At 44.0% G+C, this 22,566-nt stretch overlaps 1 protein-coding gene across 2 annotated transcripts in view; it reads right to left on the bottom strand.

Moving 5' to 3' along the window:
- LOC100470802 (chondroitin sulfate proteoglycan 4) overlaps positions 1-22,566 on the bottom strand; it is a 62,333-nt gene that overhangs the window by 36,001 nt on the left and 3,766 nt on the right. The window contains exons 2-5 of one of the 2 annotated variants that reach the window (XM_034656928.1): positions 16,043-16,206; positions 12,144-15,707; positions 10,266-10,736; positions 5,419-5,595 (exon numbers count right to left, since the gene is read on the bottom strand). In XM_034656928.1, the coding sequence (XP_034512819.1) occupies positions 5,419-5,595; positions 10,266-10,736; positions 12,144-15,707; positions 16,043-16,206 (4,376 nt within the window). Of the gene's footprint in view, positions 1-5,418; positions 5,596-10,265; positions 10,737-12,143; positions 15,708-16,042; positions 16,207-22,566 lie in introns of those variants that run through there. The other variant, XM_034656929.1, reaches the window with a different exon arrangement.

The following is a 22,566-nucleotide window of genomic DNA, read 5'->3' as shown; positions in this document are numbered from 1 at the left end:
CCATCTTCTTCATCAGATTCAGTTCTAAAGATTAATATGACTTTTTTCAACATTACTTAAAAGTCATTGGGAGTTCATGATTACGATGACTGGAGCCATTCTATAACATGTACTGTGGATTTTGTTTAATCCCACAGCATCTCTCCATCATTTGGGGTGAGATAGTTCATCTGTTTCATGATCGGATTGTCAACGGATGCTCCTATATCTTGGCTTTTGGAATATGGCCACTGAGGACTTTTCAGCCCTAAACTCTAAGGACATCAGTTTTTTAGTAGCTACCAGAAATGCTCACCAACCTAACGTTTAAATGATAGGGTTTTGGCCTTCCGTTAATCCATGGAAAGGCTACAGTGTTTATAAAATACACGACTGGACTATTTGACAAAATTCCAAGGCCACTGGTCCTACTTTTTCACGTTTTACATTTTAAAATCCATCCATGTATCTTATTTTCCTTTCTTTAAGAACTCCAGCTGATTTGGAAATGTACTGCCATTCTCTTCCCATGATTCATAGATACTCATTTTTTCCAGCACCGTGCACAAAAGCTGGAGGAAGCATGTTTTCCACTGCAGCTACTCTTCCGTGCAACTCTGCTTTTGCCCCCTCTTGCCTCTGGAATATACCATCTTTCAAAACAAGTGGAAAACTTGCCACTCAAAACAAGAGCTGGTAACTTTTGATCTTTATTTCCACTCAAACCAAATTTAGTTCCATTAACAGCCCCACTGCTTTGGGTGAGGCTTGATTTCGTGCCCAGTCATCGGCCATAGCAACTTCAGGTAGATGGGGAGAAGAAAAACAAAGGTCGCAAACTTGGATGCAGTATTCCAAGTGATCCAAAGCCCAAGAAATAATGGTTTAAGGAATATATATCTGAAAACATATTAGCACATTAATTGGAACATATTTTTAAAAATTCATCTTTAACTTAAACAGAAGGTCAATGGGATCTAGAAACCTAATTATAATCGAATACAATCCTAATTATGATTCTAATGTTTAGAAACCCAGACTTCTGTTTTGAGTTTCATATGAGCGATGTAAAATGTTTATAAAGTTACTATCCCACTGTCTGACCCTTCTAAGCCTTCTGTCAAAATCTCAGGCTTTGCTGCCTAAATTCTTCCACTGTTCCTAGCTTTCGACCCTCTTCTTAGTGACGACAAGTGCTTCTCAGAAATAAACAAATGATTCTATTTTTGGTATAAAAGACAACAACAAAACAAAATGTACAGTATTGAAAGCCAAAGTTTAAAAACAGGAAAATGAAGCCCCCTTGTGGACGCAAATACATTTGATCAGGTATGCACCAACATTTCTGGTGATGCTTGAATACAAAAGTACTCAGTAGAATATATTTCATAGCAAAATGCAAAGGATTCATGGAGTAGGTCTAACCCCAATTCCTAATTCCAGTTTGTCATGCAAGAAATGATTTCCTGCACCACTGAATGACTTTGGAGACCAGCCAGTCAAGTTCTGTGGCTAAATGAAATTTTGTTTAAAGTACTTCAGGAAAGGGGTGCCTGGGTGGCTCAGTCCTTAAGCATCTGCTTTCAGCTCAGGGCATGATCCCGGAGTCCTGGGATTGAGCCCCACATCAGGCTCCTCCACTGGGAGCCTGCTTCTTCCTCTCCCACTCCCCCTGCCTGTGTTCCCTCTCTCGCTGGCTGTCTCTCTCTCTGTCAAATACATAAAAAAAAAATCTTTAAAAAAAAAAAGAAAGAAAAGAAAAAAAAATAAAGTACTTCAGGAGAAAGAAGTATATCCTATGCTAGGATAGAATGGTTAACATTCAGAATTCTGTCTTTGAACTCCTATCCAGAGTCTGAGATGCTATCAGCTGGTCTATTCCCTAGGCTTCCACTTCCTTTCCCCAAGTAGACTGCAAATAACCCTTTTTGCCACTTGCTCCAAGCTCTGATGACAAGTAAGGAGTGTAGGTGGTCATATGGGATAATCTGGAGGTCTTGAGAAAGTTGTTTGAAAAGTCAAAGACAGCATAGAATCTCAAGCCTATGATAGTTAATTTTATGTGTCAAGTTGACTAGGCCATGAGGTGCCCAGATATTTCATTAACCATTATTCTGGGTGTTTCTATGAAAACGTTTTTGGATGAGATTAACACTTAAAACAGTTGCCTGAGTAAAGCAGAATGACTTTCCCTCACATAGGTGAGGCTCATACAATCAGTTGAATGCCCAAGTAAAAAAAACAAAACTAAACTAAACTAATCCTCCCGTGAGTAAAGAGAATTCTTTTCTCTCTGACTACCTTTGAACTGGGACATCAGCTCTTCTTGTTGACCTTCATACAAGAACCAAACCATTGGCTCTCCTGGGTCTCTAGCCTACTGACTAACCCTACAGATCTTGGAACTTGCCCACCTCCATAATCACATAAGCCAATTCCTCATATAAATCCAGGTATATATATATCTTTACACACACACACACCCCAACCCACAACTGAATCATGGTTTTGCTGCCCAGGAAGACGAGGCTCAGAGAAATTTTGCTTAAGTTGAGCAGTTCACGAACCTTAAACTCTGGTCTTCTAACTTTAATCCAGAACTTTTAAGGCAGGGGAGGAGATTCTTACCAGATAAATAAATGAATAAACTCAGAAAGAGCCAGAGTCAAATGACCACATCCACTGAAACCGGGAAGTCGCAGCCTGGCCTGGATCCAGGCTCTCCAGGGAAGAAGGTAAGAATAAAGGAAATGGCCCTTGCCCCCAGCAACTCTTCCTTTTTTCTTGAGAGACACACTCTGGAATCAAGGATGGGGGGAGGGGTGCGGGCAAACTGCCTGAGCAAGCTCAAGGTTCTTGGCAGAGACTATATTTCCCTAATTTAAAGGGAAGACAGAGACAAAGGCTAGCACATGCATTTTTCTTCTCACAATTTAATGTTCTGAAGATCTTACATTGACAGGACTATTCCAATATATTAAAGCTATAAAGTTCATGACTTTATTCCTTGGTCTTCCTCTCGCTCAGCCAGCTCCAGCTCTTCTCCCCTATCTGTCTAGATTTTAGGGCCCTCCCCTGGGTCTTTCTCACCCTGCAGTTTTGCACCACACAGCAAAATGCCCAAATACTCTGCTGAGGTTCCTGGGTGAACACGTGTGTCAATACAACTGCAGTGGACCTATTCCATGAAGTCCCCGTGAGCAGGAGCAAGACGCATCACGGCTTTGGGGCTTTTTTCTTCCTAATAAAGACAGCCCTTGATCACGTGGCTGCACTGAGAGAGCTTGAGGCAGTCATGGGTAGTGGGCAAAGTGGCGGGGCATGGTGGTGACCCAGTCAGACTTTCCACACCTTCCCTTGGTGCCGCTCTGGGCCTTATCATGAGGACATCAGTAACAGCAGTCGCTCTGTAGGGTTGTGAAAATGACACCACTTCTGGAAGCTGTTCAGTACTGTACTCCGTAAGCACATAATAAATGTCAACTTTTATAACTGTGCTTCATAATCATTGACACCTACGATCCCTCCCTCGAGCCAACAACGCAACTCTTAGATCGCTTTGCTGAGAATGCATTCGGTAGAGAGTAATGCCACAAGATGCTGTGGAAACAGAGGTAGGCCGACAGATGTGACCAGCTGGGACGTCCCATTCCCAGGCGGTCTGGACAATGACTGTGGAGTAAACTAAAGATAAAGCGACACATTCCGAAGGTATAAACACCTTTAGCTTTTCACTTAAAATATAGAGGCTGATTAATGAGCCAAGCCTTAAAATAACTAAAAGGACTAAAAAGCCTATTCCTAAATCCAATTGTTTTGAGCAAATAAAAACAGATTTTAAAAACCCCAGCCTGTTGGCATGTTTAACAACATAAAATTTTCTAGTTAGGTCAGCCCCCAGGGAGCTCTATTCGCGTCCACCTTTTCGCATCTCTTCTGACTACCCAATTTCCCCTGGGCTTCTAAAGAATCCATTATTAACTATTTAGTCTTGTGAGTGGTGTAACTGAGGCCGAAGTTGTCAAAAACGTATGTGGAAGATGTGTCTCTGTCAAATTTCAAAGTAAACACCTTCAGATTCCCACGTCTGGGCATACCTGATGAATGTGTCCCCTAGAGGCTGAAATGTGCGAGGGGCCAAGGATTCTTCCAGAAATGCAGCTGGACTAAAGGAAGAAAGAGCCAAGGCAAAAGCCCACTCTCTGAAACATGAGCCAAGGTGGGGCAGAAATTGACAGTTTATATTTTCATTTACTCATTCCTTCAACAAATATTTCTTGTTTACTATGTGTCAGTCATTGCTAGAGAGCCTGAAAAGAGGCATGAACAAGTCATTAGGCCCCTGTTCTGTCACTCTGTCCTCAGCCTGTCATTCAGCTGTTATGCAATTTCCTCATCTGCCTGATGAGGGAAACGACAGCACATCTCTCAGTGAGCTATATAAGCCCTTAGAGGGATACCTGGCACGTAATAATAGCTAACAATTTTTTTTGAACATTTACTATTATAATAGCTATAACTCTTCTCCAAGCCAGAATAGCAAATTCATGCCCAAGTCCTTAGAAGAAGGGACAGTAAGAAGGAGTGATTTAAGACCAAGAAAATCTACTGAGTGAAAGCTTTGGGATCCTTGAGTGTAAGCTGGCACAAATGGGTTCATCAGCATTGACATGGGTAGTGCTGGTGTGGGTGGAAATGGCGCCCTAAGAGCCAGAGGGACTCTTGAGCGTCAAGCCCTTTGTGTGGCCAGTAGAAGCCATGACATTGTTTTAGGGCCCCAAATCAGGACAGGAGCCAAATGGTGGACACCATGTGATAGCCAAAACATGTTTATCTGTGAGTGCCTAAGAAGCACCCCCAGGGGATTCTCAGAAAAAGTGAAGGGTGACGGAAGTTTCCAGAAACAGCAAAATACCATCACATGACAGTACAGTGGCTTTTTTATTCTAATACTGGTATAACCTTGGAGTTTTCCAGTAATAATGCTACCATTTATTGAGTCCCAACAACATGTCAGGAACTGTGGGAGAGTTTTACATCATTTTATCTCTTGCTCCTCACAACTCTCCATTTTCCACCCTCTGGATGAGAGCACACTGAAGGACTAAATGACTTGTCCAAGGTCACACATTCAATACCAGGGAGCTGATTCTCACCTTCCCACCCTAACTAGAAAAGGTGATGCCTCCGGGAATACAGTGTGAATGACACCCTCTCAAGAAATACAACAGGACAGTTACTCATTGGGATTCATCAACTCCCAACAGTTACCCAACAGAATGTCCTGGTAACAGCTAACATTTATTTAAAACCAGTAGGAATATGTTAACCATACATACATCGTCATATGTCTTACTATTTAACATTAGAAATAACACAAAAAATCAGATTGGTAGCCCTAATATTATTATGATAAATCAAAAAGCATGGAGCACTTACCTGCAGGATTTTGTTGGCTGTTATTACTGGAGCCTCATCATTTACGGATTCCACAGTTACAAAAAGAGTTCGGGGCAAACTCTGTTTTCCAAGCTCTGAGCTATTTGCAAAGATGGTGAAATTGTCAAGGAGCTCCTCGCTATCATCATGCACGTAGTAAATCAATTCATTTTCCACCTGTAACCACCAGCAACAAAAATCACGAACTTACTGAAACATGATTTAAAAACATGAAAAATTTCTATAATCCTAATTTTTATGTCTCTCTAAAACACAGAAGCATGTGTGTTCATCCTATGAGGTCTGATTCTGACGCTCAGAGTGGAAATTATGATGGATGGGATAGTTTTTATGAAGTGATGCCACATCTTAGGAATAAGTTTAAGGAGGAATGGAGCAACATAGCACATAGTGTAGGAAAGAGAACACTGGACTGGTAATCAGGAGACCTGAGTGAAAGGCTATTTATTCTTTTTTTTTTTTTTAAAGATTTTATTTATTTATTCGACAGAGATAGAGGCCAGCCAGAGAGAGAGGGAACACAAGCAGGGGGAGTGGGAGAGGAAGAAGCAGGCTCATATTGGAGGAGCCTGATGTGGGGCTTGATCCCATAATGGGGATCACGCCCTGAGCTGAAGGCAGAAGCTTAACCGCTGTGCCACCCAGGTGCCCCCCCCTTTTAAGATTTGTATTTATTTATTTGAGAGAGATCATGAGCAGGGACAGTGAGAAGCAGGCTCCCTTCTGAGCAGAGAGCCTGACATGGGGCTCCATCCCAGGACCCGGGGATCATGACTTGAGCCAAGGCAGATGCTTAACCAACTGAGCCACCCAGGAGCCCCTAAAGGCCATTTCTAACACTGCTATAGGTAAGTGATACCATTCAGCTGTTCTTTCAAAGGAACAACATGCACTAAAATTCAGACTCTACTTGTTTCCTTACAGTGACTAATTTTTGAAGTTGTGGATTACTTCGTTAGACAATTCAGAATGTTAGGTGTAGGCCCTGAAGCTTCTACCCGCTATCCACTTGCTGGATTTCTGTTGTTTGGAGACATCTGGACCAGGGCAACTATTAAGTTTCCCCAGACTTCTCTTTTCTGAACTAAGCATGCATTCTTCCTTTAACTGTTCTTTGTATGAGAGACTATACATGCTACGTCCTCATCCTGGTCCTCCCTCAGAACACAATCATTTTTTGGTGCCTCTCTCAGCAGATGCTACCCATAACTAGCTGCCCAACATCTCCTGTGGACAGAGCGTAATGAAATATATCAAAAAATTTCTATCAAGGCAGATTCCCCTTACTGTAACACCACAAATGCACACACTCACTTTTATCCCTGTTAGATTTCATTTTCTAAGTTTTATTCTGAAACGGCCATCAAATGAATTAATTATTCCTGTTGGGTTTGTAATACCACGCATTTGATCAGAATGCCTTTCATGTCTTTAAGGCTCTGATGGAAAATGCTGAAGAGCACAGGATCATAATTAGAGATGAAGAGAATTTTAAAACTAGAAGGAAACGGCTTCAGTGAGTCTGTGACCTAAATATAAAATGGCAGAGAACTTCTGAAGCCCAAAAGGAGTAGTTGAACTTCTAAAACAGTCTCTGGGGTTGTGTTTGTTTTGATAAAATACTGCCAAAAATTTTAACAGTTCAACTTTGCCCGTTCCTATAGTGCACTTCCTTTGAGCAAATACTTTTGATCTCTCAGAGGTGTTTCTGACAAGAGTTGAAAAGTTCAGGAAGAGTCTCAACGGAAAGTTGTGGCCATTTGTACACAGGTGTTATGAGAATTTCTTTGCAGTTCTGTGGGCAGAGAAGTCCCAGACCATAGGCCTGACCCCAAGTTCCGAAACATGCGGTTTTAAGCTACTTGAAAATAAGCACAGAAGAAGGCATTGATCAGAATGTGAGAAAACTTGTACCTAAAATGCTTCAGGATCATCGTAGTTAACACAAGTTGCCTCCTCGGTAGCTTTCCTGGAGAAATATAGCATTTCTTCAAAGGAGTGGCACTCCCCCAAATTACACGCCATTTAATATGTATTAATGTAAAAGCAAAGAGAAGATTTGGTGGGGGTTTGCCTATTCCTTGACTTCTAACGCTAGAAAAATGTCTGTTGACCTGAAATGAAAAGGCAGAACACACTTGTAGAAAATCTTAAAAGCTTGAAAAGTATTCGGTCCCCTGTCACCAATCATGTTCAGGACATGCTGTGTCATGCCTCTGCTCGCCTCCCTTCCCCCTTGCTCTCCATCTCACTCAGGGTTGAGGGTGAAGTAAAGGCCCTCCCGTGCTGGCCTGCCCTAACCTCATTCACAACTCTCCTCCCATGGCGCGCGTTCCAGTCCCACCAAACCCCTTGCCGCTCTCCACACAGTTGTTCACTTGCTCTTCCCTTTGCCTGAATGTTCTCCCTCCATGTCTACCTGGCTCACCCATCCATCACCTCCTCCAGGTGTTTGCTCAGATGCTGCTTTCTCAATGGGACCTCCCCTGACCCCTTGATTTGAAACTGAACACGCACATACACACCACAGCTCCCTTTCCTGCTTGATTTTTCTCCGCAGCACTAATCTTCACTCAACATGCCATTTATTTCATTTATTTTATCTACAGTCTCTCTCTGCCGCCTTCTTTCCCCTACTAGGGCATCAGGGCATGGCTTGTTGCTGGCTTTGTTCACTGCTGTATCCCCACTACCTAAAACTGGCATGCCTGACACATAAAAGATACTCAAAAACGATTTGCTGAATGAATGAAGGGCAAACATGTCCATGGGCTCCTCCAAGCCACTAAACACGGTAGCCACCTGCTGTTAGGAGTTAGTGCCACTTTACATGAAAACAACGATGTCTCAAAACCTGGAAACCTTAGAGTCATACAGGAAGAGAAAGTACCAAGGGGTCATCTGGAAGAGCAGGGACACATGACCTTGACTGTGAACAAGGCTACACGATAACATAGACCCTAGAAGGGACACACATACTTGACATTCAGATGTCAACCAACCATTCTAAATGCACACTTCTTACAAAGCACCATCAATAATGAATTGACCAAGACAGGACTAAAATTTTGTGCTCAGTCTCTCCCCTAGCGTCCCTGAGGTAAACAGTACTAAATTCAACTTGCACCAGAGCAACTGGTCGTCTTGGATGGTTTGTCCAGCCTTTGAGAAGGAAGCCATGATGAAGAGATGTCTATAGGAAGTCACTAAAGGATCACCTTCCCAGGGTTTCAGCAGAGAAACACTGATTTCCAAGGTCGTTTCCAGCCCTCAGGATTCTCTGCTTCTTCGCATGGCTCCCTGATGCCTCCTGGTTCAGTCTGACCCTCTCGACATATAATTCAAGACTCTCCCCAGTCCAGCCTCAGTTCTCTCTGCTGCTCCTGAGCCCACCTGCAAGTCTTATGGGCTATTTCCCAGGCCCCAGAACCCATTCACTTCAATGCCTCCATAACCTTGGCCATGCTGTTCCCTTTGCTCAGTTGCTTTTTTTTTTTTTCTGTTGCTTCTGTTACCTCCCTGCTCTTTCTTCCTTTCCTCAAGTCTTGCTTAAACGTTACTCCCTCTGTGAAGTCTTCCCTATTCTCTTCAATTAGAGTCAGATGTGCCGACTCTGCACTTTCTTAGCACCACTGTGAGAACGCTCTGTGAAGCATCGGAAGGGTGTATTTACATGAAAGCTTGTGTGCCTATTTCCCCCCGCCCCCAGCATCTCCTGAGGGCAAGGAATATGGCTCCTTATCATGGCAACCTTGCACAGCAACCTGAACAGAGGAAGGGGTTAGCAAATCAATTCAAGTCCGTTGATAAGATGAAATCCTTAGAAGCAAAATAAAGCAGCCCACATGGCTTTGCAGCAAACTGGACAAAGATACGCAGAGATGCCAGGTGGTTGCTAATGGCTTCCAACCTGAAGAGTATGTATTCCCAGGAGCTAATGAAGAAAATGGTGGCAAGCTCCTTTCAATACTTAGAAAATAATGGAAATGATTCTTTTATTCTTGATAAGAAAGCCAAGTCTCACAGGAATACCAACCTAGCCCAAAGCAAAGAAACATGATAGCAGCTCTGAGTTGAGTGATTATTTCATGCTGAACACTAGATGAGAAGTTGTGTTCCGCTGCTTGATTGTGGGCCATTGACTGGGCCATCTAGCCATTGATATCACTATGTTTGCACAGGGCATGGCACAGTACGCACTCCGTCAGCATCTGTTGACTGAATAATGGAATGAATAAGTGAGTAAACCCACTAATGACTAAATCATGTCTGTGTTAGCTATCTAGATGTAACACTTTGAGTGGGACAGCGGCAGTGTGGAGCTCCTCTAGAAATGGGCAGCCAGGATGGCACAGGGACTAGAACCCATGACTTATGAGCCAAAATGGGAGAACCTAGAGATGTTTAACTTAAAGAAGATAAAATCCAAGGGAACTCGGTAACTTTTTCTTTCAAATATTTAAAGAGCTTTCAGGAAAGGAGGTATGACTTGTGCTATGCGCTATCAGAACAAGGACTTTGAAGAAGTTTCTAAGTGGCAGGCTTCAGGTCAGTGGAAAGAGCTTTCTAACAATTCTGAAGTATTTTTAAACTGGAAGTGCCTATTGCATGAACTAGTGAGTTCTCCATCACCGAATATATTTAAGCAATGGCTAGATGACCTCTTTATGGGGTTACCATGAATGGCGCTTCTAGCATCTCTTAGGAGGTTAAACTAGATACCCTTTCAAGTCTCATCACTCCTGAGAATCCATTCATCTAAATAATAAATAGCAATATTTTTCTCTTATCCCACATACCCAAATGTATTAACTGAGAATGATTACCTGTTTCCTGGTAAACTTCATTAGCTTTACTCTTGGAAAATGAGAATTTCCAACATAACCATGTTTTGGTGGTTTGAGTAGAACAAATTCACAGTCAACTCCCTCAAAATATTTGTTGGGAATTTTGAGATAGTCTTCCAGAAGTGCTTTGGAACCACCTTCTCGGACTGTGAAATTTTGTACCTCCAGAGGAATCCTCTTAGGGACGATATCCACTAAGATTTCAATTCCATTCACAGCTTGGAAACCATTCACCACATCCAGTAAAAAACGGTCCTGTTGTTGGTCAGGAGCTGTCTGCACATAAAGAATAGCCCCGTCATCAATATCCTGTTGTGTGAAAATCAGAGGGGACTTGGCATCTGCACCCAAGCTGCCTTCTTCTGGGAAGGATTTCCGGAGGTGTCCGTGCATTGGCGGAATTCTGACGGTGAACATTGCCTCTGAAGGAATATTATCTTCATGGACAGCCTTGAGTTCATATATACGACACACAGACACAGAAAGAAAAACACGTCAATACTCATCAGAGTCAAGACCCTTCATGAACCCAATTGTTCTCTATTAACGTCTACAAATGGCTTAAGTTACTATCAGGGTTGATACAGAGTTTAAGCCTGGGTCTGTTCTGGTGACCACATCAATATTTGCATTTAGCCGTGGTTGCAAAGAAAAATAATTGTCAACAACATCTGACTAGCTGCTAATGCATTAACAAGGCATCATTCACAGCAGCAAGACACCCAGGACTCAGCAAGTTGAGGTGAAAGAAATAAGATGGTATAAGGAGAAGAAATAAAAGATGGTTGAAAAAGCAGAAGATGAATCACTTAAATTGCAAGACTGTAAAGGAAAGTTTTCTCTTCCATTTTAACTAGCTCAGCATTTTCAATATATATTTAATTTATTGATTCAGCAAAATCCACCTTAAAACTGCCATTGTAACTGAGTTACTGTCACTGAACTACACGTGCCCCCTGGTGGTAAAACATAAACTCGCCAAGATCCTAAGAAAGAATCGAGAAATGCGGGTGAGCCCCATATTTCCTTAGGCAAACACATTTAGTAAACTGCTTCTGATTTGAGTTAATCTCTTCTTGATGTTATTGGCTGCATTTAGCAAACAAGGAAACTCCTTTGCCGTCCTGAGGGTAGATTCAGAATAGCCTGTATTTGTGGTAGGCTGTCATTAAGTCACAGCTTACAAACCCTGTGCAGGATTACCCTAAAACGGACATTCTCTCCTAACTCCGATCAACAGGGCTTTGCCTGCTGGGAGTTTCTAAGTAGGAGACCCAGGAAACCTGGTAGCTTCTGGTATAAGGTCTCACCCCTGGCATTCCACTAGCCTGTGCCAATTTTATCCATCAATTTCAGGAAACGAAATGAGGCCACCTTCGGAGCTAAAGAAACTAACTGAGTAAGACAGCATCCTCTGCTGTTTTAGGAATCCTTTTCATGTTTAAGTTGCTCTAAATTTTTATACCCTGCTTCATTACATCACAAATATAACTCAGATCAAATGAAATATTGGCCGTGTTTCTATAAAAAATGAAAAAAGTAAAAATCTCTTAATTTACTATAATATATACATCATCTCCTCATTACCTGTTCATTTTACAGTAAACAAGCACACGTACTTGTGTGCCGGTGTGCACTTGGCTTTAACATAAGGCTTATTATCACTTATATTCCATTTCCAACCATAGGAAAATCAGTAGTGTCAAAATCATGAGACTTTCCAGCTTTGCTTTTCCATGGCATTTACATTTAGAAAAAAGTCATTCTGAATACCACAGAGAAATCAACACAAAAATAGCCTTAGAAGCAGATTATTCTGGGAGAGAGAGAATGCTTGGTGGTAGGACAACCACCTACCTGGGGTCTTCCTCTGCTCAGTTTTACTGGTTTTCCTTCTTCAACTACAAGGGTCTTGATGAGCAGAATTTGGGTGCGATGTCGGTGGCTTTCGGAGTACACTCGTACGTAGATGCTCACGTCTACATTTATCTCTTTAACTTTCACTGTCAGGTTGAATATATCAGAGTTGCCACTGCCATCATGCCTATAAATCACACATCCTTGTTGCAAGTCGTGCTGGGAAAATGAGTGGGACACTGAATGGTTGACCAGCACTCTGCCATGCTTGGGGGGCTGCAGCATGTGGAATTCGATCTCGTGGTCTGTTCTGACATCTTGGTTTGTGGTGACACTGAGGTTAGAGGCTGTGAGGCTGCTGTCCTCTCCTCTTTGTACAACCAGCCCCGTGTTGTTGGCTATCTGGACGTAAGGGTCTGACACACTGACCTCAAGAAGGGATGATGTGTAATGGACACCATCTGTCACGAACAGCACAAAGCGGGCGGAGTCCGCACCCCGATGCCGGAAGAGCACTCGCCCCTCCCGCAGGTCATCCTGCCTGAACTGGTAGAGTTTCTGAGTGAGATCACTGGCTCTCACCAAGTCTCCATTTGGGATGCCCCGCCGGGTGTAGAGCAACTGCCCATCATCAAAATCTGAGTCGGGGTCATGGTAACAGAGATCTGCCAGGGTCAGTAGGCGCTGGCCATTCCTCACAACATGAAAGGCCTTATCTACCATACGCACTGGTTTCTCATCATTCTTTAACTCTACAGAAATGGCAACTTGGATTTCTGTGGATAAATGTTCCATGTCGAGATGCCTGACCACTTGGCCTGGTCCTGTGGCGGAGGCCACAAGGAGGAATTCATCATGTTGGGTCTCCGAGTCATCGTGGACATACATCAGCCGCTCACCCAGTATGTCTTGATCAGTGAATGTGGTGACATTGTCACGACTTCCCAGAGGATCTGAAAAGTCAACCAGTTTCAGTTTCCCGTGCTGAGGACTTTCGGTGATTTTATATTGGAAGGTCTGATTGTCCAGTGTTTGAGCAAATAATTCCGATTTCGTAATTAATTTCCCTTCTCCTTCTTTTACAAGTAATCCTCTGTTAGTTACAATAATGCGTGTCTTATCTCCTTCAAAGTTTATTCTGAAAGTATAATCTTTTGATTCTATGTGCTTTGCGACAATCAGGAACCTAAAGGTATCTTGTGTGTCTTCCCTGGGCCTCTCTTGTGGCTCATAACTTAGCTTAGAGTCTGCAACGTTTTGTTGGCTGAAGACGGAATTTGTTTTTAGAACTTTATTGCCAACTAGCAATTTTCCTTTCTTAGGTGGGGTCAGTAACTTAAAATGCAGTTCTCTCTGAGTTACGTCCACACCCTCTGTCGCAGCCTGCAAATGTTCAGAGTTTAATACTTGTCTGCTTATTTTACTGACCTCGAGAGGAACATTTTTCAGAAGTATAAACTTTAGCCAGTGTACGGTAATAGGAAACATCAGCTCTTCACTGATTTTTCCTTCTACATTAACTTTAAATTTAAAGTGATCTGTAACATTTTCTAGCTGTAATTCTTGAAATGTACTATGGTACCGGACCCGACCCCGATCAATGGAACGCTGAGAAAAGGAACTAACTTGTTTCCATTCGCCCCTTGTCCCCTGCCGTTGAATCTGGCCAAACTGGGGTGGATGAGTGATAGCATAGCGGGTCTCCATCTCATGGGGTTCACCGTTAACCTCCACCGACAAGTTGCTCTGTGTAATCAGAACCGTGCCACCCTGCTGGACGACTACCCCGGTTCTAACGGCCACTTCAAAGTCCCAAGGAACAGCCATGATCCGTAACACTACCGTATTGCTAACCAGCTCTCCATCGCTTGCTCTCAGAAGGATCCGGGAGTTCCGATGACCTCTGTGCACATAGAAAATGTTGCCATCTCTTAAATCCCCATGTGTAAAACCAGTAATGGCTTTCCCAGGACCATTGGTGTTTTCTAAAAACCCAGCATCTGAATTGAAGTTGCCAAGAACTGAGAAACTAAGACTCAAGGAATCCGTGTCAGGGTCTGACACGTGTATTATATTTGGAGTCAGTCGTTTCTTAGAATTCTCAAACAGGAGAAGCAAGTTTCCTTCGGGGAGCTTAAGGACTGGGGGATCATTTACCAGAAGGACAGTAATGTTAAACACATATGGAACATGTCCTTGCGGATATAATGGCATTTCCTTCTTGCTCTTGGATGAGACTGAAAATGTGAAAAAATCCCTAGGTTCTTCTGAACCATCGTGGACATACCAAACTTTCCCTTGCCCCAAATCTAACATAGTGAAAGCCTCCTCCCTTTCCTGTGCAGGGGTAACATCGATTCGAAGGAACCCATGAAGGGGCATTTCCTCTATGTTAAATAGTATTTGAGAAGGATGGATACCGAGATCTTCAGATGCCACATCCACGTTCATATGCCTTTGTTCCAGTAAGGCTCGCCCACCTTCCTGGACCACCAAGTTATTCAGACTCAAGAAATAGCTACTCTCATGGTGAGGAAAAGGCTTGCCCGCCTCAGGGACGCTAGTGGAAAGGGGAACTTCTGACCGAAGCAGGTTTTCTGTTGTCGTTATGAAAGGGTTCTCATTATCACTACTCTGCAATTTACACCCGGCAGCTACATCTTTGGACACAAGGGCGTTCTTTAATGCTCTCTTTTCCGAGTTGGCTTCCAAGCCTCTTAAGCACCCTTTGAAAGAGATTCCTCGAGCAGATTTCCTGGGCACAGAGGCAAGTTCTAACTTCTTAACTTCTTCTCCCTTACCGTTATCAAGACCTCCCACGAAGAGGGGACCTTCTGATACAAATGGTTTGCTTTGCAAAGGCAGCAACGTCCTTTCCCCTTGCTCATCCACCATCAGGTCCAGATACCTTCCAGTGAATTTGAGTCGAATAATGTGCCACTTATTGTCATTAACTAAGCTAAAAGAAGAGAGCTGGGTGTTACTTTTGCTCCTTCCTACATGAGCCTTCAACAGACCATTGACTATTTCCAAAGCAACAAAATTTCCTTCTTTACCTGACTGAAATAAAAGCAAAGCTTGTTGACTTCCAGTCTGAAAAGCAAATTCCACCAGCCCTTCCCCTCGCACCCTCCATTCTGGGAAGGTGACATAGGATCTGGAGCTAAAGAAATTGATGGCTTCATCCTCCCCTGCAAAAAATTCATCACTGCATCCTAGTGACACCTCATAGACCTTCTTAAAACCAGGGTAAGACCTAAGGGATGCGAGGATCTCCCTCTGGTTAAATACCACATCCTCCATACATCCACGGAAATTGGGGAGCTCTCCCTCTAGGTAAGGGACGTCAAGTCCACCATGGCCTGCTATGTAGATTCCATGTTGAAAGTGCAAATTGTGCATCCCACCAGTGAGTTGGCCAGTTGTCTCATAATGTTCATCGATAACCAGAGAGATATTGTTTTTAACATAGTACAGTTCCACTGAATGCCAAAGCAGGTCATCCATATGAAGTCTTTGCTCAGAAAGGAGGACTTGTTCACCTGCACCCAAATGCAGCCTCACCTGAAAGAGAAAGAATCGTAATTAATCTGTCTCATCTTATCGTGTTTTATGGAGAACACAGGGCCATCCACAGAAAGACAGAGAGAGAAACTTGGACCTGAAACCACTTTCCACATGTATGGACTACACAATGAGGTTTAAAAATTTCAGAGTCAGAATATTTCAGGCATGCTGGTAAAATCAGAGGATATCCCAACTTTTCAAATGGCACATGACTTTATTCTAGTAAAATAACAGTAATCAAATGGATAGCTATTTTATTCTCTTTCTCTCTCACGGTTTTTCCCCCAGTCATTGAAAAGTTACACGCTTTTAAAGATTTAAGAAAATCTTACCCGTATGTTTCCTGATAGAAGTTCTATTATACAGTAGTCATTTTTCCCAGCTGCAAGAAAAAGTAATCCCTGCGGTTTGCTGGTTTGAAATCTTAACTGAAGAGACAACTCAGATGAAACTTCTTTGATGTTGAGCTCCACATAGCTTTCACCATAAAAAGATGCTAGGGAAAGATTTTTAAAAGGAGTATAAATGAGTAAATTTATTACACAATGACAATTCCATTTTAGAGTGCCATCTCCCTTCAGGGACTGACCCTGCTGAAGAAAGCTGCCTTGCCCAAGGCCACAGCTGGTTCCTGGGGTAGCCCACGGATCAGATGTGGGGATACAAAGGCTCCGTGTTTTCTTGCCCCAACTCAAAACATCTCTGATGGGTCAGTCTCTCTTCAGAACTCTCAAGAAGGGTGGTCGAGGCTTCTGTTGAAACTGAATTGCAAATCTATTTCTCCACGTACCCAAACCTGCTTCCTTCCCTGTCACAGGGATAATCCCAAGCCACTGGTGGTGAACTGGTGTAAGAGCAGAAGGGAACATATTAGCCAGCTATGAAAGTTCAAGCCATGAAAGATACAGGGCAAATAGTAGCCATAAGGACTATGGAATTGGGTGTCTATTGCTAATTTGAATAAAGCTTTGGAAAAAGATAGGGAAAAGCGAGCAGAGATCAGTTGACAATTACAAGCTAAGTGTGAAAGCAAGAGGGCTTCCCTGGTAGCATAGAGTCCTCATTTCCTACAGCGGGAGACCAGTGGAAGGTAAGATACCCACCCAGGAAATAATCGTCAGACTAGCCAGCTGCAAATAGAGTTAAAGTCCCATCTATGACAGGCTCAGTCTGACAAAGCTAAGACCCTGGTTGGGAAAGAATAGAACCTTGACATAAAGAACTGGAGACATCTGGGTGGATGCATTCAAATACCTTGGGTCCCTAGTTGTCTCTGAACCATCTTAGCCTGCAGAAGTGGCCTATTCCTCCTTTAAGGCTGGCATGCCCCTTGCTGAAAGAGGGTGCAGAGGCTTCTCCCCACAAGCAGCATTTGACTCCTGAAGATAAACTCCCATCTCCCCTCCTGGCCACTAGACCAAAAACAAAGGTTAAGTCACAACGTAACGTGTGTGGGGACATGCTGGGCTTGATATGGGTGGAAGAGAACTAGACCTTGACGTAGCTGTAGGACCTCTCCGGGTGTCTTCTAGCACCTGCAGCTGCCAGAACACACAAACCACTGAGGGTGCCTGATCGAGGGGGCAAAGCGTCAAGTTGGGTAAGGAAGAATTTATAGATTTGGGAGGACTCTCCAAGGATACAGGATATAACACCCTGGCAAAGACTACCAGAAATGGTGTGAACTCACTGCTACAGTGACTCCTAGATGCACAGAAAATGCAACAACCCACTGTGAGACAGACAGGACAGAATTACCATGACAGATGGGTGAACGGGATGAAAATGGTTCGTCCAAGATTGAGAATAAATAGACCAGAAGGCACAAGCGAGTGCACAGGATGGTAGCCCAGAGCTCCATCATTGCCATTCTTGCGCCAGCACCTTTCCTCAGGTCACACATACGTCTGCATGGGCGAATCCTGTGGTACCAGCTGATGGAGAAACAGAACACCTGGGCGTAGTTCACAGATGAGTCAGCCTCATGGTATGGGTGCGTGATGAAAACAGACTCCAACTGCACCATAGCGCCCCTTAGCGGTATCCATGAAAAACACTAGTAAGAAAAAATGGATAGTTCTATCCAAGTGGATAGAACTTTGGGTAGAACACATAATCATCCACCCTACACACAGAGAGACGTGGACTGAGATTCAAATAAATAAAGGGTGATAGAGAGTGGCAACTGGCCTGGCCAGATGGTCAAGAGCCTAGGATGCAAAAGACTGAAAGAGTAGGTTGACGCTTGAAGTGGGAAAATCTGTATACTGCACATTAATGCCCACCAGAAAACAGCCACACAGAATGTGCATTCGACAACCAGGCAGAGAGAGTGACTTGGTCAGTTGACCTCAGCCATCCTCTGGCATCTGCCCCCAACGTGTTGGCACAACAGGGAGCCACTGTGGCAGAGGTGGAATCTAGGCAAGCACCCAGTAGTCTGGGCTCCTTCTTACCAAGGCTTCCCTAGCTACTGCTACTGGAATGCCCAACATGCCTCCGACGGGGTCCAACACCAATCCCTAGTATGTTACTATCCCTTGAAGAGAGGTCAATTATCTACGTGGTTTTGAGCTGATTTCGATGAAACCCTTTCTTTTTAGAATGGCCAGTGATTTGTTTCCAAAAATAAAATAGACACATATTCCGGATGTACATTTGCCTTTCTTGCCTCCAACTGCACCACTATATGAAGGGCTCATGGAGTGTTTAATCCACTCATAGGGGAGGCCAAATAGCATCACATTAGTCAAAGATACACCCTTTACTCCAAGGAAGGTGTGGTAATGGGCCTAAGGCCATAGGATCACTGGTCCTGCCATATGTCACACGCGGAAGCTGAGGACCTGACAGAGTGTTGGAACCATCTGATGAAGGTACAGCCGAATCACCAGCTCAGAAGCAATATTCTATCAGCTTGCGGGTCCATCCTCCCAGACTTTAAATGAAAGATCTTGAAACACCTCCTGCTGTGTCTCCAGGAGGTACCATATACGGGTCTGAGAACAGATGTTGATCCCTAAGAACAGGCCTCGGTAAGGCTCCTGCATGATCATCTCCATCTTGGATTCTGCTTCCTGCGGGACCGATCTGCAATGTCGGCTCCTCTGTTCCTACAACACTCCGCATATTCTTTTATTCCAGCATTCACCATGTTGTACTGAAATCCCCTGCTTATTCATCTATCTCCTGGAATAGTCCATGAGTTTCCTATGATCAGGAACCATCTCTTGTTTATATTTCCCTCTCCAATAGCTAGCATAGCGCCTGGCCACAGGTGGCATGCTAGGTTCTGTTGGCAGCCCCCTGAGATCCCTTTTAACAAGCTGCTATACCCACCCTCTAGTGTTTCACTGTGTTATCCGGAAATTTCAGTCCCCCTGTCCTAGAGGGGGGCCTATAGACAATGACTGATTGAAACAGACGTATAAAATATGTAGAACTCTGGGTTGCCATTCATATCCTAGAGCTCTCTCTGGGATCAGGCTGAGATTAGGTCAGCTACACCCAGATCTTTGCTTGCTTTCTTCTTTTGCTCTATCCTACTTCCCTCCTTCCTTACAGCTCTCTCCTGGTCCCCTCACTCAGCCTTTTACTTGCACAAGAATCCCTGCCTATGCTGCTCTCTTTAGGGAACCCAAGGTCAGATAAGTAGCAAGCAAGCATTTATTGAGCCAAACTACACTAACCCAGGAGACCCTCATTCTACAGTTGAGTAAACTGAGGCCCAGAGAAGGTTAGGGACTTCCGTAGGGTCAACAGGTAGTTCAAAACAGAGCTAAGACAAAAACCCAGCACTCCCCACCTCTGATCCAGTGTTTTCACCAAGATACAAAGCTGATACAGAGACGAATATGATCTCTACAAACTTTCTCAGGTAGCTATAAGCATTCTTCTCCAGTAATAATTAAATTCAGGAAAACGAGAATGTAACAATAAGGTCAGAAAGACAAAACAAGCATTTACAAACCCAGTAGCTATCCTTCCTAGGGTATGGTCCTGGCCTTCCGGTTACCGAATCCCCCTCACTCTGATTTTTGACAGACGTAGAGGCTGTATTGTTAAGCTCTCAAAACCAGGAAATGTTTTCTAAATCATAAAACCTACCGCTGAGAATGACTAAGTCATATTATATTTTCCCACAGTTCACCTCCCTGGCACTAAATCCATTCCAGGATCAGCTGATGGCTAGAAATTTCCATTGCCTCAGGGGAAAAACAAGGAAGCAGGTTTAAAACCTCTGGTTTGACAGCCTGAAGCCAGTCGTGTCCTCATTGATCTCCGAAGTGACCTCAATCAACTTTTGTGACTCCTGGTGAGTGCCTCAAAATAACAGCAACGAGCCAATTGAAGCACAAGAAAAACTGGGTCCTAGAAAAAGAAAGGTGATCTTCACCTGCAGCGAAGGAGAAAGTGTGGTTTCAGTGTTCTACGGGTAGGGCAAGTCAAGGTGAACAAACATCAGAGCAACTTCCTGGTTTTATGTGCTTTTGTAAAAGGTGAAATGGTTGAATGGAAGCCAAAGTTGGGTAATAAGGTGGGTAAAAGACTTTTCAGGGAAAGTAAACATTTCTATTTGTCTATAATTTCTCCCCGGGGGGAGGGGTGTGTGTGTGATTATTTGATTCATTTTATGTACCTTAGAAATGGTTCCCGTTTCTTTTTCCAAACTACATCTTCCTGGGTTTTTGGTTTTTTGTCTGATTTTGGTTTTGCTTGTTTGGGGGTATTTTGGTTTACTATTTATTGAGCCCCTACTATGTGCCAGGTATCAGGAGTTGGAGGCACGAAGTTACTGAGACTAAGGAGGCTTGCGTCTGTCAGAAGAGAAAGCTGCTCAGAAAGAAGAGTATATCCCATCCAGGCGATAGCAGACAGTTGGTACAACAGCCACGTGTTCAAGGCCCCGCTGGGGTATGAAGGAAGGAGCACTGTGCCCATAACAGATTTAAGTGGCCCATCCTCCCTGTACTTATGCTGCCCACAAATATACCAGATAAACCACAGACATGGGGATTCAAAGGTGAATGACACTGACTGCCAATCAAGCAGTTAGAGTGGCTCAGCACCTGGGAAACGGAGACCACAACAGAAGCACTCGGCCTGGTCAAGGGGATGGACTGAGGGTGTTTCCGGCAGGCAAGACAATGGCTTCCAGGAAGACCTAGTGAGGGACGGGGGAGAGCAAGAGGAGAGAAACAAGGGGTGAGATGGGAGAGATAGGAGAGAAAGAGGCCAGTGTCTGTAAGGGGCCAAAGGTCCAGTCTGGCCAAGCACAGTGTGAGGGGGGAGTGACTGGGGTGACGCTGCAGGGCTATGAGGGGTCAGGGGGCACATGGTCAGAGGGATGAAAGGCCTTCCCTGAACCATCAGTTTAAAGTGGCGACTCCTCTCAAGGCCCTTATCATAAGCGCTAGTTACCTTCTTTATTTATTTCCTGGGTTATTACCCAGCTGCAGTCCCACGCCACCCCAAACAAAATGTGAGGACTTGAGGGCAGGAGGCTTGACTAGTCTTGGTCACTGCTCCGTCCTCAGTGCCTACAACAGTGCCCGGCACATAGGAGGCCCTCAGTAAATGACAACTTTGGAAGCCAAGGTAAGAGTTCAGACTCTATTCGAAGACAGCCATAGAGGAATCAAACAGGGCAATGCTGTGCCCAGACTGCAATTCAGATGACTCTGGCGGAAGGGCAGAAAATGGGCTCCAAGGGATGATAGGGAGTAGGGAAGCAGGCAGGAGGACAAGGGGCTGAGTTCAAGAGATATTTTAAAAGCTGGACTGTCCAGAAGGGAAAGAGAGAGGACGGGGGGCAATCCAGATGAATTTCCATATTTCTGGCTGGGTATCCACTTCCTGAGAGGGGGACCCTGGGAGGGAAGCTTCGGTGTTGTTCCGCTTTGTTTTGTTGGCACATATATGACAAGAAATTATCAATGAACATTTGGGGAGCAAATGGCTGACTGACCAACTGGGTCCCATGGGCAGGGACCCACTGACGGGGTGGGGGGGCTTATAAACCATCTGAAGAAGGGTGAACCTTATTCTGCACACAGTGGGGAAGATACGGTTTTTAGTTGGAAGGAGACACATCAGTTCTGGATTTTAAAAACATCGGCCTGGAGATGGCGTGAGGGCAAAGCCAGAGTGAGATAGAAACTAATGAGGAAAGTATTCCCAAAAAAGAGGTTTCAGAACTGTCTGCTTTCCCTGAAAACTAGAGCTGCCTTTTCATGGTATCACACTGTGGACAATTTTATACTGTACCTTTTTATGTATTGCCATTCTTCCAAACTTATTCTGTTGATGATATAGCATAAGCACAGAAGCTTATTTAAAAAATTAAAATACAAAACCACAAAAGCAAACTTCTCTGCTAAAGCATTTGCATTATACAAAGTCCTAAGATGAGGTGCTCCGAGGAGGGCGGACATTATAAAGCGGCACTTCCTCACGTTGACCCTGTGAGGGGAGTCACTGCGCTTGCAAAGAAAAACCACATTTTTGCCTCACAAATCTGCTCTGAGGAATGTCTGTAGGGTTTTACTGTGGCACTGATGTTGCACGCTTTATCAAACCGAAGCTGAATATTTATTCAAGAGATAACTAACCATCCAGAACACTCTGCGAAAAGGAAAACTTCCAAGTATGAAATAACTTAGTACAAGCATCTAACATGCCTGAGAGGCCCAACCTCCTCCGTTCACTAAAAGCAAACCCCAACAAGCGAAGCTCTAAGAGTCTCTCCCACAAAACTCAGGTCCACTAACATAGAGCTTGGGAAAGAGAGTCAGCGAGCGAAGAGGTATCGACTCCGCGACTGCAGGACGGGCAGGTGCTCAGTTGGCCAGGTTGG

This window comes from Ailuropoda melanoleuca, chromosome 3 (genome assembly GCF_002007445.2).
Source record: "Ailuropoda melanoleuca isolate Jingjing chromosome 3, ASM200744v2, whole genome shotgun sequence".
NCBI classification, from domain to species: domain Eukaryota; kingdom Metazoa; phylum Chordata; class Mammalia; order Carnivora; family Ursidae; genus Ailuropoda; species Ailuropoda melanoleuca.
Note: the sequence above shows the minus strand (reverse complement) of the source record. Positions and strands in the feature narration are given on the sequence as shown.